General features: G+C 36.7%; 1 protein-coding gene across 1 annotated transcript in view; it reads left to right on the top strand.

Moving 5' to 3' along the window:
• tanc1b (tetratricopeptide repeat, ankyrin repeat and coiled-coil containing 1b) overlaps nucleotides 1-3,540 on the top strand; it is a 196,495-nt gene extending 192,955 nt beyond the window's left edge. The window contains exon 26 of the mRNA XM_082174598.1: nucleotides 898-3,540. Within this exon, the coding sequence (XP_082030724.1) occupies nucleotides 898-2,005 (1,108 nt within the window). The 3' untranslated portion in view covers nucleotides 2,006-3,540. The remainder of the gene's footprint in view (nucleotides 1-897) is intronic.
• Nucleotides 3,541-12,106: the final 8,566 nt, after the last annotated feature.

Below are 12,106 nucleotides of genomic sequence, written 5' to 3'. Positions count from 1 at the left end.
CAAAAGTGTGGGGTCAAGAAAGAAATGAATACTTTAATCCAGCAAGGATGCATTAAAATGGTCAAACTTGGCAGTAAAGACATTAGTAATGTTACAAAAGGTTCTATTTCTAATAAACACTGTTCTTTTGAACTTTCTATTCATCAAATAATCCTGGAAAACATAAAAGTATCACGGTTTCCACAGAAATATGAAGCAGCACAACTGTGTTCAACATTGATAATAATCATAAATGTTTCTTGAGCAGCAGATTAGAATGATTTCTGAAGGATCACGTGACACTGAAGACAGTAAAATAATTAAATTATTCAAATAAAAAATTTATTTTAATTTGTAATATTTCACAACATGGCTATTTTTACTGTATTTTTATCAATTAAATGCAGCCATGATGAGCATAAGCATGAGCATTTCTTTCAAAAACATACAATTATTCCAAACTTTCGACTTTATAATTGTAATATAATTTATAAATAATACAAAACCCATCCAAAATGGTGGATGGAGTGAAAGAAATGTTGATTATAATTATAAAGAATGATTTTTGTTCACTCTTTCCCCGCCAGCATTTTGATTTTAAAGTTTGCCAGCCACTTCCAGCATTTTGGATCATTTTCACAAAAGTTTCATGGCCCCCAGAATATTTTGTTGTATGAAAATCTGAAACATCAGGTACCGTATAACAGTGAAAACACGGACAGCCTGAAATGTGCATCAAAGGCGGGGAAAGAGTTGTTAATATTAACTATAATAATAATAAAAGATGACTATTTTTAAAACTCTATGTATATAATATTATTCATTCCATACCAAAAACATAATACATAATTGACTATTGAGAAGAACAGAATTGTCTGCATGACCCTTCTCAGATCTCATGTGTTTCTGAACTCACAGACAGTTCAGCGCAGCGTTATCAGACCTACACGAGGCGTCCAAGCTCTGCCCGAACAACCGCGAGATCTGCCGTCTGCTGGCTCGTGTGGAGGACGAGTGTAAACAGATGCAGCGCAGTCAGAGCAAACCTCAGGAGCTGACCGTCCCACAGGAGGAGGAGGAGGAGGAGCGCGTCGAGGAGGAAGAGGAGGAGGACGACGACGACTCTGAGGCCTGGTCCCAAAACATCTACTCGCTAAACAGAACTTCTAACGGCCGCTCGGTCTCCCCGCCTCACAAACAAAGCCTTCGACATCCACACAGAGAGCCTCAAAAGAGCCTCGTTTTACAGCCCAGCAAACAGGCACAGATAGTCAAGACCAACACGCACCTCGGGTCCACACAGGTGAGTTCCTCTCGACCAACAAACACTAAAAGCCAGTCGCAGTACGCGCCCTCGAGTCCGATCCCTAGCCGGCATATTTCCAGCGTGTTAAAGGCCGGACCGGGCATCGACATCAGCCCGTTACCAACCGCTAACACTGATGCGGGACGCCACGAAATTGAGGATCTTCATCACGTCCAAGTGCACTCATCCCTGGACGGGACGGTCCTGTCCGTGACCTGTGGAGCTCAAGAGCTCAGAAAAGACCCCAGCATGAGGGTTTCCAGCTCCACCAGCAGCCTGGCGTCCAGCAGCAGTTTATCAGATAAAGGCCCGGATGTACGCATCAAGGACAAGCCTAAAATCAGCCAGACAGGCTCTGTGGAGTATAAACCTCGACCCTTCATGGGGATCATGGACAAAACGGCCCGATTGCAGCCGCCGCCGCTGCCGGCGCCGCGAGGCCGGCAGAGTCACTCCGCTGAAGGTCTCGTGGCGTCTGGGGAGATTGCGTTAGCCAGACCGTCCGGGTCGTATTACGAGCAGCTCAAGGGCCCTGCGATCGGCCTGCACAACGGCAGTCTGCATGCGAAAGAGTTCTGCCGGAAAGAACCCAAACCGGTTCTGGCCATGGCACATTCATTCACAGACAGTGTGCAGAAGCAGTCCGCTTCGGCTCGAGAAAACACCAGTCATGTAGCGTCAATCAAACCAAAGAGATCATTCATAGAGTCTAATGTTTAGCAACATCCGCTCGAAAACACACTTCAGATGGTGGGATGATTCCAGACCCTGTTTGTGTGTGTGTGTGTGTGTGTGTGTGTGCGTGCGCGCGCTACTGTTCAAAAGTTTGGAGCCAGTAAGAAATAAATGCATTAAATTGATCAGAAGTGACAGTGAAGACATTTATAATGTTACAAAATATTATTTTTTTTAATCCTGAAAAATGTATCAACAGAAATATGAACTGTTCTCAACATCGATAATAATCATAAATGTTTCTTGAGCATCAAATCATCATATTAGAATGATTTCTGAAGGATCATGTGACTCTGAAGACTGGAGTAATGATGCTGAAAATTCAGCTTTGATCACAGGAATAAATTACATTTTACAATATAATCACATAGAAAAGTTATTTGAAATTGTAATAATATTGTGCAATATCACTGTTTTTACTGTATTTTGGATCATATAAATGCATCCTTAGTGAGACTTTTCAAAAACATTTTAAAAATCTTACCGACCCCAAACTGTTGAATGGAAGTGTTTATATAAGCATAGATTTACAACATACAGTCAAAAAGTTTGGACCCACAAACTTATTCTTCATTATTGCTATTTTCCATATTGTAAAAGAATGTTTCAATTCATCCATTTGAAGTAATTCATATGTAGGAAGTGGAAAGATCATGAGAAAATAATAATAATAGTATTATATATATATATATAAATTCTTAAAAGAACAGAAATATTCGCTCAGAAGTGCAGTAAATGAAAAGTTCAGACTGCTGTTGATTGGCTGAGCTGGTGAACATGAGCGAGTTGAGCATCAGGACGGCTATTTTTATGCCCTTCAAAAGGGACCATAATGACCCATAACCGTGTGAAGTCACTGACCGCACTGAATCAGTGGAGAGACGTCGAGATCATGAACCTGTGCAGATTGAGCTCACAACCTCCACTCTGTAAATATTACACCTGTGTTTTACACCTTCATGTGAAGACCATTATTTGACCATTTTATCTACAAACAAGTGTATTTTGAGTTTTTTCATGCATTTTTGGTTGACATGATGTTTTGCGGTTATTAAACTTGTATCTGGTCTGTTTGTATATTACATTTGAACTTGCCCTACAATGTTGAAACGTTCTTTCCTGCTTGTTATTCCTGTCTAGGTTAATTTATTTGCGGCGCCTCTGGCTTGGTAACTGTCAAAGCAATATATTTTATATAGTTATTTTTGCACAGCTACTTTTAAGATGAATATGAAACCGAGATGTTTTATGAATATGAAACTATGGAGGCCATCGGAGTTTGAATGCATGTTATAGTGTATGTGAAAGAATTGGGAGATAAAATATAATTCGAACTAAAAAGTGACACGTTTGAGATGGGCAGATGTTATTTGAAATGTGTAAATATATATATATTTTTTGTTTTTTTTTCTGCAATTGGTGCCTCATGCGTTGCGATCTGTTACTGCATTCTGTATTAAAAATAAATTTATTTCTGCCATGATCATCTACGGGAAATAAAAATCCCACTGGAAAAAGTATTTCTTCATTTTTATTATTATTATTATTAATAATTATTATTAATCCCTTTAAAGTGTTGCGATGTAATTTGGACAAGTTTAATTTCCGATTCTTAAAGGGGTCATGAACTGGCTTTTTAATTTTTTTTATATATTGTTGGTCAACTTATGACATTCGCTTGGTTTTTACATTCAAAAACATCAAAATGAATAAGTAATAAGCTATTTATACCCTGGGCATTGAAGACTTGGAAGTAAACGCCCACTGCTATGATTGGATGACAGTTTTGCATATTATAATGAGTTTAATGTAATGCTTGAATCGGTGGGCGGGGCTAAACAGGCAGTGCTGAGGTAGGCGTTGATCTTCTTCTGCGGAGGCGGGGTTTGATGCCCTTTGACCTCATAGATCCCCACTCTGAAAAGCCTGTCGTTCGCTGTGCCTGGTGTCAATCAAAGCTTTTATTGGACTAACAAGGAAGTTTTCAGTTCTGAAACTTACAGGATATTCTGATAGTATGATGACCTCTTATATGTCAGAAGCTCAAGGAAAATTTGATTTCTCAGTTCATCAGCCCTTTAAGATTTTACTGGTCAATCATGTCAATCACACTACTGGTTGCCTACACCAATTTGCCTACTATATTCTAGTTTTATGCCCTGAAACCCACTCAAAACCGACCTTTATGCCTAAAAACCCCTTTCAATCTGAAACCTACATAAATCGTGTCTCCACACTTGGATGTGAGCAGGGTTTGGATTCTCATTTATACGAACCAATATCAGGGTTGCCAACTCTCATGCATTTGAGATGCTCTGTCTCACACTCTCACACACTCTGCCCAAGTAAATCTAGTTTTAATAAGAAATTCAAACAATAAATAGCGTTTTGGCACACTTAATGTGGCATAACAGATCACTCTAGCGACTCGGTTAAAGCGCAGTGCTTAAAGTTAAAGAACTTCAAAGTTGGCAATCCTGCCAATATCAATTCTTAAATCCCAAGAATCTATCTTTTAGTCTATGCTGTTTTCAGTTCATGAATAAACAAAACTTTGACAGAGAAATGCACCAGTTTGTGGACAGAAGAGTTTCCTATTGTTGCTGTATGCAACCGACATTACTATAAGTTATCATGAACACTGCAATGTTTGAAGCGGATGTCAAAATAAATGCGGGAAGACTTTTAAACGAGCGGTTCATTCATAAATCTGTAAGATCTTTCCTTCATGCTGTGGAAATACAAACTGATGAAAGGGGGCGGAGCTACATAAGGTCTATACGCCTATAACTATTCAATTCACAGCATCTTCTTAAGGCGAGACATGGCAGGCAAAAACATCGTTTTCTTTTTTCCACTAGTCGATTTTGGGATATTTGTCTTCAATAACATGTCTTCTTTCAGACTTGTGGTGAAAAAAAGTCCAAAATACACATTTAGGTCTTTATTTTACTACACTTTGTCTGTTTGCGTCTGTAGATTTCTCATAAATTCAACAAAAGTTGGCGTTGTAAATCATCCCACTGCTAATAAATATACCGTTAGAAAGCTCTCTCTCTCCTGTACAATCCTGTCGGATCCAATTATGGTCATTTCCTTTTTAGCAGCAACCAATCGAGAAAGTAAAAGGGGGGATTTAACTCTAAATGCGCAATCTCATAAATCTCTCAAAATGACTTTTCTCTCATTCTCCAAGTCCGGAATCTCCACTTCAGTAGCACCGATATACACCAAACTTTCCAGTCTTGTACCTAGTTATATTATGAAGACATTTACAGAGGGATTTGTAAATATATTATTCCTAGTCTGATTTATATAACATTTAATCCAAAAAACATGGCAAAAATATATTTTTTTTAAGGCTATTGACAGTATATTCTGATTCACAGGATAACAAAAGTAGATATCCATAAATCCCTCTGTAAGGGATATTTTCCCCATCTAATATGTGAACACAATGAAAAAATTATTTTGAACTTTTGAACAGATTTCGGGGTTTTTTTATATATGCAAATTAGTGCATATTTAATTAGACAATGCCTAATTTGCATATTTAACAATTAAATTACAGAAAACTTTTAATACATTTTTTTTTCTCATCTTAATGTAGGTAATCAACTGAGAAGGTTTCATGGTGATATCTGCTAGTTCAAAAATGTACCCTATACACCTGTAGTGTCTCGCCTTAAACTGAATTAGAACATAAAAAAAGTAAAAACACACGTGACACACGTTCCTTATTCAACGTTTTGAAGAAGTGAACTTCTGATGGGAATGTGAGTGATGTCTGCCAGTGCAAAACTCACGGTCACAATGCTAGGATGTTCTAGGTGGTTGCCAGGGTGTAAAATTAAGCAATAATAATAATAATAGTAAAATATTTGAAATGTTCGTGAAGGATATTCAATTTGATGTCTTGCTTTCTAGAACATGTAATAAAGCATTAAAATAATGTGTTTCCTCACCAATGTTAAATGCAGTGGTCATTAGTTCGGCCCCGTCGATGTTGAGGGCCCTAAATGTGTCCAGCAGAGCTTCAAATCCTTCATCACGATCCACACACACACACACACACACACACACTTCTCCTCTGACCAATCACTGACCAGCATTCTGGAGTTTCCTGTCCAACACACACAAACAGGAAGTGCTTTATTATCATCCTCAATGCTGAACATCTCTCATTGTGTTGCAAACAATGTGTCCCTTCCTTTCCAAAGCCAGACAAAGCCTCTCCTCTCGGCCTGATGAATTATTCATATGAACGTGCCTGTGCAGATTAAACACATGTGGCTACTGCTGATCTTGTTTGTTTACATGATGCTAAATTCACCCATTAAATCTACAACATTGTGAATGCAGTGAATATTAATCAAGGACTGCACAAATAATCGAATTAGCCTACAACCAAAATTGTGATATGATTATTACACCACAAAAGACTATGACTTACTTAACCAAATATAGTCTGTGTTTGTGTCTCCTCTTGCAGAGTAAAGCATCTAACTATGAGAAATTCGACTCAATTTCTCTAAATCTGTACTTCAAACCATGATTCAAGATGCATTTTTTAATACAATTCTGTTTTTTAAAACCCATTTTTATGTGCGTAAAATGGACATCCGTCTCTGTTCACTTCAAATGGTCTTACTATTATGGAATTACTTCTGTGCCAATAATAATGAATGTAACTATTCAAGAAACTAATGAATTTAAACTGAAACTAAACAAAAAAGATAATAAAAATAATAGAAAGCTGTGCTTACAGACGCCCACATCCACACACATGTAAACCACACTGACGTCTTCACTTTCGGGTCAAGAAGTTGTCAATCAAAAACTCGGTAGCCAATGAGAACACACTGCTGCTAGCCCCGCCCCCACGAGAGCTGTGTGCCAGAATGGCGAACGAAACCTTCAGAAGTATAAATGAAAACTCTGGAAGCGCATTTGTAAGTTCAGATCAGCGAAAGAAAGATTAGAAAACAGTTAATAACATGCTGTGTATTAAAGACAAAGTCAAAAGATTTGCCTGCGATTTATTCTTTTTCAGTTTCAAAGATATTTTATTCAGTTTCGATTTATATTTTTTATTAGTTTCTTGAAAAGTTACGCTCATTATTATTGGCACAGAAGTAATTCGATATTCTATCAGCTGATTGATCTGTTCTCGACTCATTATGAATCAGACATGTTCGCGTTCGACTGTTTCTGACTCGAGAAGACTCGTTTTGTGAACTACTGTAGTTTAACCGGTTCACTGAAAAGATCCGACTCAATAGAATGATTCGCTCATGAATCTGGTGTTGATCAAACTCTACCTCGGGTCTCAGACCGACGAGGATTTGAATATCCTGATCTTTGTTGTCTCAGCAATCTCATTTAATCAGTTAATCTCATCCGCTTTATCTTTAATACGCTGATTTGTTTTATTTGTGAATGCTAATGGTGAGAAGCTCTCACGGTACCTTGACTGACGTTTTCAATGGTTCAGCTAGAAAATAGAGAGAGAATTAGGCACTAAATGTGAAAAAGACCTTCAGCACAAATGAATGTCATTTTAATGACTGTAAAGACTTTCTGTAAATACTCGTTCTGAAACTCCACTGCGAGAAACTGCACGAGGGTTGCGTGATAATATCAAATATTCATGATCATTTTTCTGGCTATATAAAATCACCACATTGGAGTTGATGCACTTTTATTTGGCCATTATGTTTCTTTAAAGACTGTCATTATACTAATTTATAAAGTATAGTGTACATACAGAGATGTTTTATGACTTAAACAAACTTCAGTTGCAGCACAGCATTGAGGTTGGAAAGTTCATTTAATTTTTGTGACTTAAGGGTGCAATTTTAACTCTTTCCCCGCAGCGTTTTTGAAAAAAAGTTGCCAGCCAGCACCAGTATTTTTTTTAATCATTTTTACAAAAGTTTCATGACCCCCAGAATATTTTGTTGTATGAATATCTGAACATGCAATTTTTTTTTTTTTTTTTTTACTCTTGAATGTGGGTAAGTGTAATAAAACAAAAAGCAACATTTTGACCAAAAAGCGGAAGAAAAGAAAAAAAAAATCACGTGCTTGTGAAAAAACTATGTCTGGATCGGATTCAGAACGATGATCAGAACACAGATGGAGGAGATCGAGTCCATCAACACCCCTAAAGCTCGTCCCGGGTCGACATTTCATTGGGTAACATTAGACAGTTTTGATTTATATGCTGTTTAATGTTTGATGATCACGTTACTTTACATATGCTTCTGCTTACATATGATATCGCTTGTTTCTGCTGCTTTTTCACCCGTGTTTTGATCCGGAGATTCTCTACTCGTTCAGGAGATGTGTAATAGCGCCCCCTACCGTATAACAGTGGAAACACGGAGAGCCAGAAAATTCTTTTTAGAATTTAGAAGAGTTGATGGAACGATTCACAACTGATTCGTTTGTGTCACAATTCAAACATGTTCATAGAAGTCTGCGTGACATTTCTTTATACATTAAAAGGTTTTTATAAAATATGTAATGGCAAATATGGCTGTATATTTTTTTATGGTGCATATCAATTAAAACAATTATGTTTATGTAGTGAAAACGTTTTTTTTTTTTTTTTTTTTTTTACAGGAACCCCTCATCTCTTTTTGAGCACTGAAAAAGACAGTCCCAATTAAATGTTGACTACAGTTTAAGGCTGTTCAAGAGATTTTATAAAAAAAATATAAAACTGGACTTTTGGGGGCAGTAGTTGTGCTCATGTGTACAGTTGTAATGCAATGCCATGATTAATGTGTAAATAATAGCAGGATTTTGGGGAGGTGAACTATTGTTTTAAGTCATAAACAATCATTACAAATCACCAAAAAAGTCACAAATCGGCAGCGGTTCGGTCTGAGCTGTTTTTGCTTGTAAAATTTGATTCTTCATATTGTGTGTGTGTGTGTGTGTGTGTGTGTGTGTGTGTGTGTGTGTGTGTGTGTGTGTGTGTGTGTGTGTGTGTGTGTGTGTGTGTGTAATCCATGTTTGGCTGGTACCATCTAATGGCCGGACTGTGTGCCATCTGTCAGACTGGCAGAGATTTAGACCAGGACACGGACACCCAGCATGCCCGTGGGTCACGCAAACACAGTCACTCAAAGGCAAGAAAAATGGGTAAAACTTTACAATACGGTTCCTTACAAAACAACTAAAGCAGAAGAACTGTGTGTGCGTCCATACTTGAGCATTTCCATCTCCAATCCTCCAGATATTCACCGTTTTATCCATAGAGCCAGATGCAAACATCAGCACACTTCTGAGTGAGTGAGTCACTGAATCATTCCTGCAGCTGATTGGTTCAAAAGTCATTCACTGATTGGTTGTGTTGCAGAGACACAGTAGCAGCGGTTCATTCTACTGAGGCGTCGTGTGGAACTATTTTGGAACCATTCAGGGCAAAAACATTTTTTGGGAACATTGGAACGTTTTTTTGTTGTTGTTGTTGTTTTTGGAACGTATGGAACGTTGTTTCCACCACAGAATAAAAAAGGTAATTTATCTAACAATTCTTGCCTTGTTTTCCCTTGCAGTTGCGAGATATAAACTCTGAATCAGACTGAGAGATTGAGCAGCAGATGAGATGCTGTCATGCTGTGTCAGGTTTCACACACACACACACACACACACACACACACACACACACACACACACACACACACACACACACACACACACACACACACAGAGCATTAAACCTCATACAGCGCAGGTGATAGATGGCACAGCTCTGCCGTGAGCATTCGTGTTGATCAGTTATTAAGCAGATACAGACAGACAGACAGACAGACAGACAGACAGACAGACAGGTAGACAGACAGACAGATTTATGATAAACACACTTTATAGGCTGCATATAAAACCTGTTCACAGAGTAAGACCTCACTCACCCCATAGAGAAGATAACGTAGGTTTTAAACACAGATCATGATTGCACTTTGGCTAAACCTTTACGTTGGATCTCAGAATCTCATGGTTTGGGAATATTTTATCATCCATTGATCATAATTCTCTAATGAATTGATCTTTGGTTTCTTTCCTGAACTTTGACTGGGTAATTATGCAACTAAATTAAGGCTTTGGTTAATGAATATGCATGATTGTTCGTTTAGCCAGGGTTAATAAAAGAAAGCCCAAGAACTGTGCAGGTCAGAGGTCAAGACTCTACAGTTTTTCTCATTTCTTCTGATATATCTGGTGTCATTAATGGATGCACTTATTTATTTATAACATACTTTATAACATAAAGCTGCCAATCACTCACCGCGTCATATACCGTCACTGTTTTACCAACAGATCTGCAAATAAAGAGCAAAGATAAATCTATATTTACATAATTTCGTGTTGTTTGTGACGAGCATCTGAGCTCAGACAGATTTGTGTCCCTTAATATAGTTCATATCCAGCATGTTATGGATTATGATGGTCTTTGACATGAATGCACAGCTGTTTTCAAGACTGAGATGAACCTGACAGCACAGCTCCCTCTGCTGGTCAAACTGGGCAATGTGTGTCACATGCTATTTTATTTATTATTTTTTTTTAAATAATAGCAGTGCCCTTATTGTTTACTAAAACTATTTAAAAATCGTTTTTGTTCACTGAAATAAAGCTTAAATAAAATAAAATATTAGATGAAACACTTAAACTTTAAAATATTTGGCAACTATAAGCTTAAAAAAAGTTTGTTTAAATCTAAAACTGAAATATAGAATTTTTTAGCACATAACAAAAAATACTAAATTTAAACAAGTCAATTTAAAATATGAATAAATACTACAATAGTATATCAGTAATACTGAATAGTAGGCATTAGACGGCAGTGGGGGGAATACAGGTCAGATGGGACATTTCGTGATCATTTTGTCAATGGCGTTGTTTTGAAATATGATAAAATATTATGTCCCTTTCACATAGTTTACATCGTTCATGATCTTCACTGCACGATACAGAGGAAAGGGGAAGAAATATGAAATGCATAAACGCACAGGAGCGGAGTAAATGATACAGCAAATGAACGCAGTGACATCTCATAACCAGTGTAGAACACACACACACACACACACACACACACACACACACACACACACACACACACACACACACACACACACACACACACACACACACACTGAAGCATTGTGGGAAATACCCAGCTCTGTTCTGAAACCTGAGCTGCCATTTTAAGGGATCAGTCCTGATGGAAACGATGTTTCAAAAGGCTCTGATTTTTAAGAGAACAAATATTAAGACAGCATGCAAGAGGCAATCCCATAATGCATAGTGAAAAAATGGATCTAATATGCAAAAAGAAAAATTGCATTAATGCGATTCCAATAAATACTGTAAATAAATATATTCTGAGATGTTTATAATATATACAAATTATCTATATTAATTTGAAATTTAAAAAACTCCAGCAGAAGACAAAATATTAAAAATATTTTATTATTGTTTTATTAATTTAACTGATTATATTTATTCATTCTTTGTAATCTTTCATATTGATAACTTTGTATTAGTTTTTGTTGCTATGCTATACCGCCACAAATGTAAATACTATACTATAACACTAGTATTGTTTTAATAAAAATAAAAAAAATCATTATTTCTAAATAAATTAAAAACTTAAATTTGGTACTTGTTCCTGTTGACGTATTTTAACAACTTAATTTATTTATTTATTTTTTACAACTAATAAAACATGTAAATTCAATACAGAAGATCTGTGTATAATATCTAAAAATTAGCCATATTAAAATTAAATAGCAAAGTAGCATTAAATAGAAAAGCTCCAGCCAAAGACAGGCAAAAGTTTATTTTTCAAAATTATATTATTATTAAGTCTTTTTTTTTATTATATTGATTTGTTCATTTTTAATTAAGCATATTTATAACTTTGTGCGTTTTATTTTTGTTGTTATGCTGTACAGCAACAAATGCAAATAGATTATCAAGTAAAAAAAAATTTTTTTTTTTTTTTAAGTCTATATTTTCTTCTCTGACACCAAGGCCTGGTTTCACAGACAGGGTTTAGATTAAGCCAGGATT

This window comes from Leuciscus leuciscus (assembly GCF_965113295.1).
Source record: "Leuciscus leuciscus genome assembly, chromosome: 7".
Classification (NCBI taxonomy): Eukaryota; Metazoa; Chordata; class Actinopteri; order Cypriniformes; family Leuciscidae; genus Leuciscus; species Leuciscus leuciscus.
The sequence above is the reverse complement of the archived record's forward strand: the minus strand, read 5'-3'. Positions and strand labels throughout refer to the sequence as shown.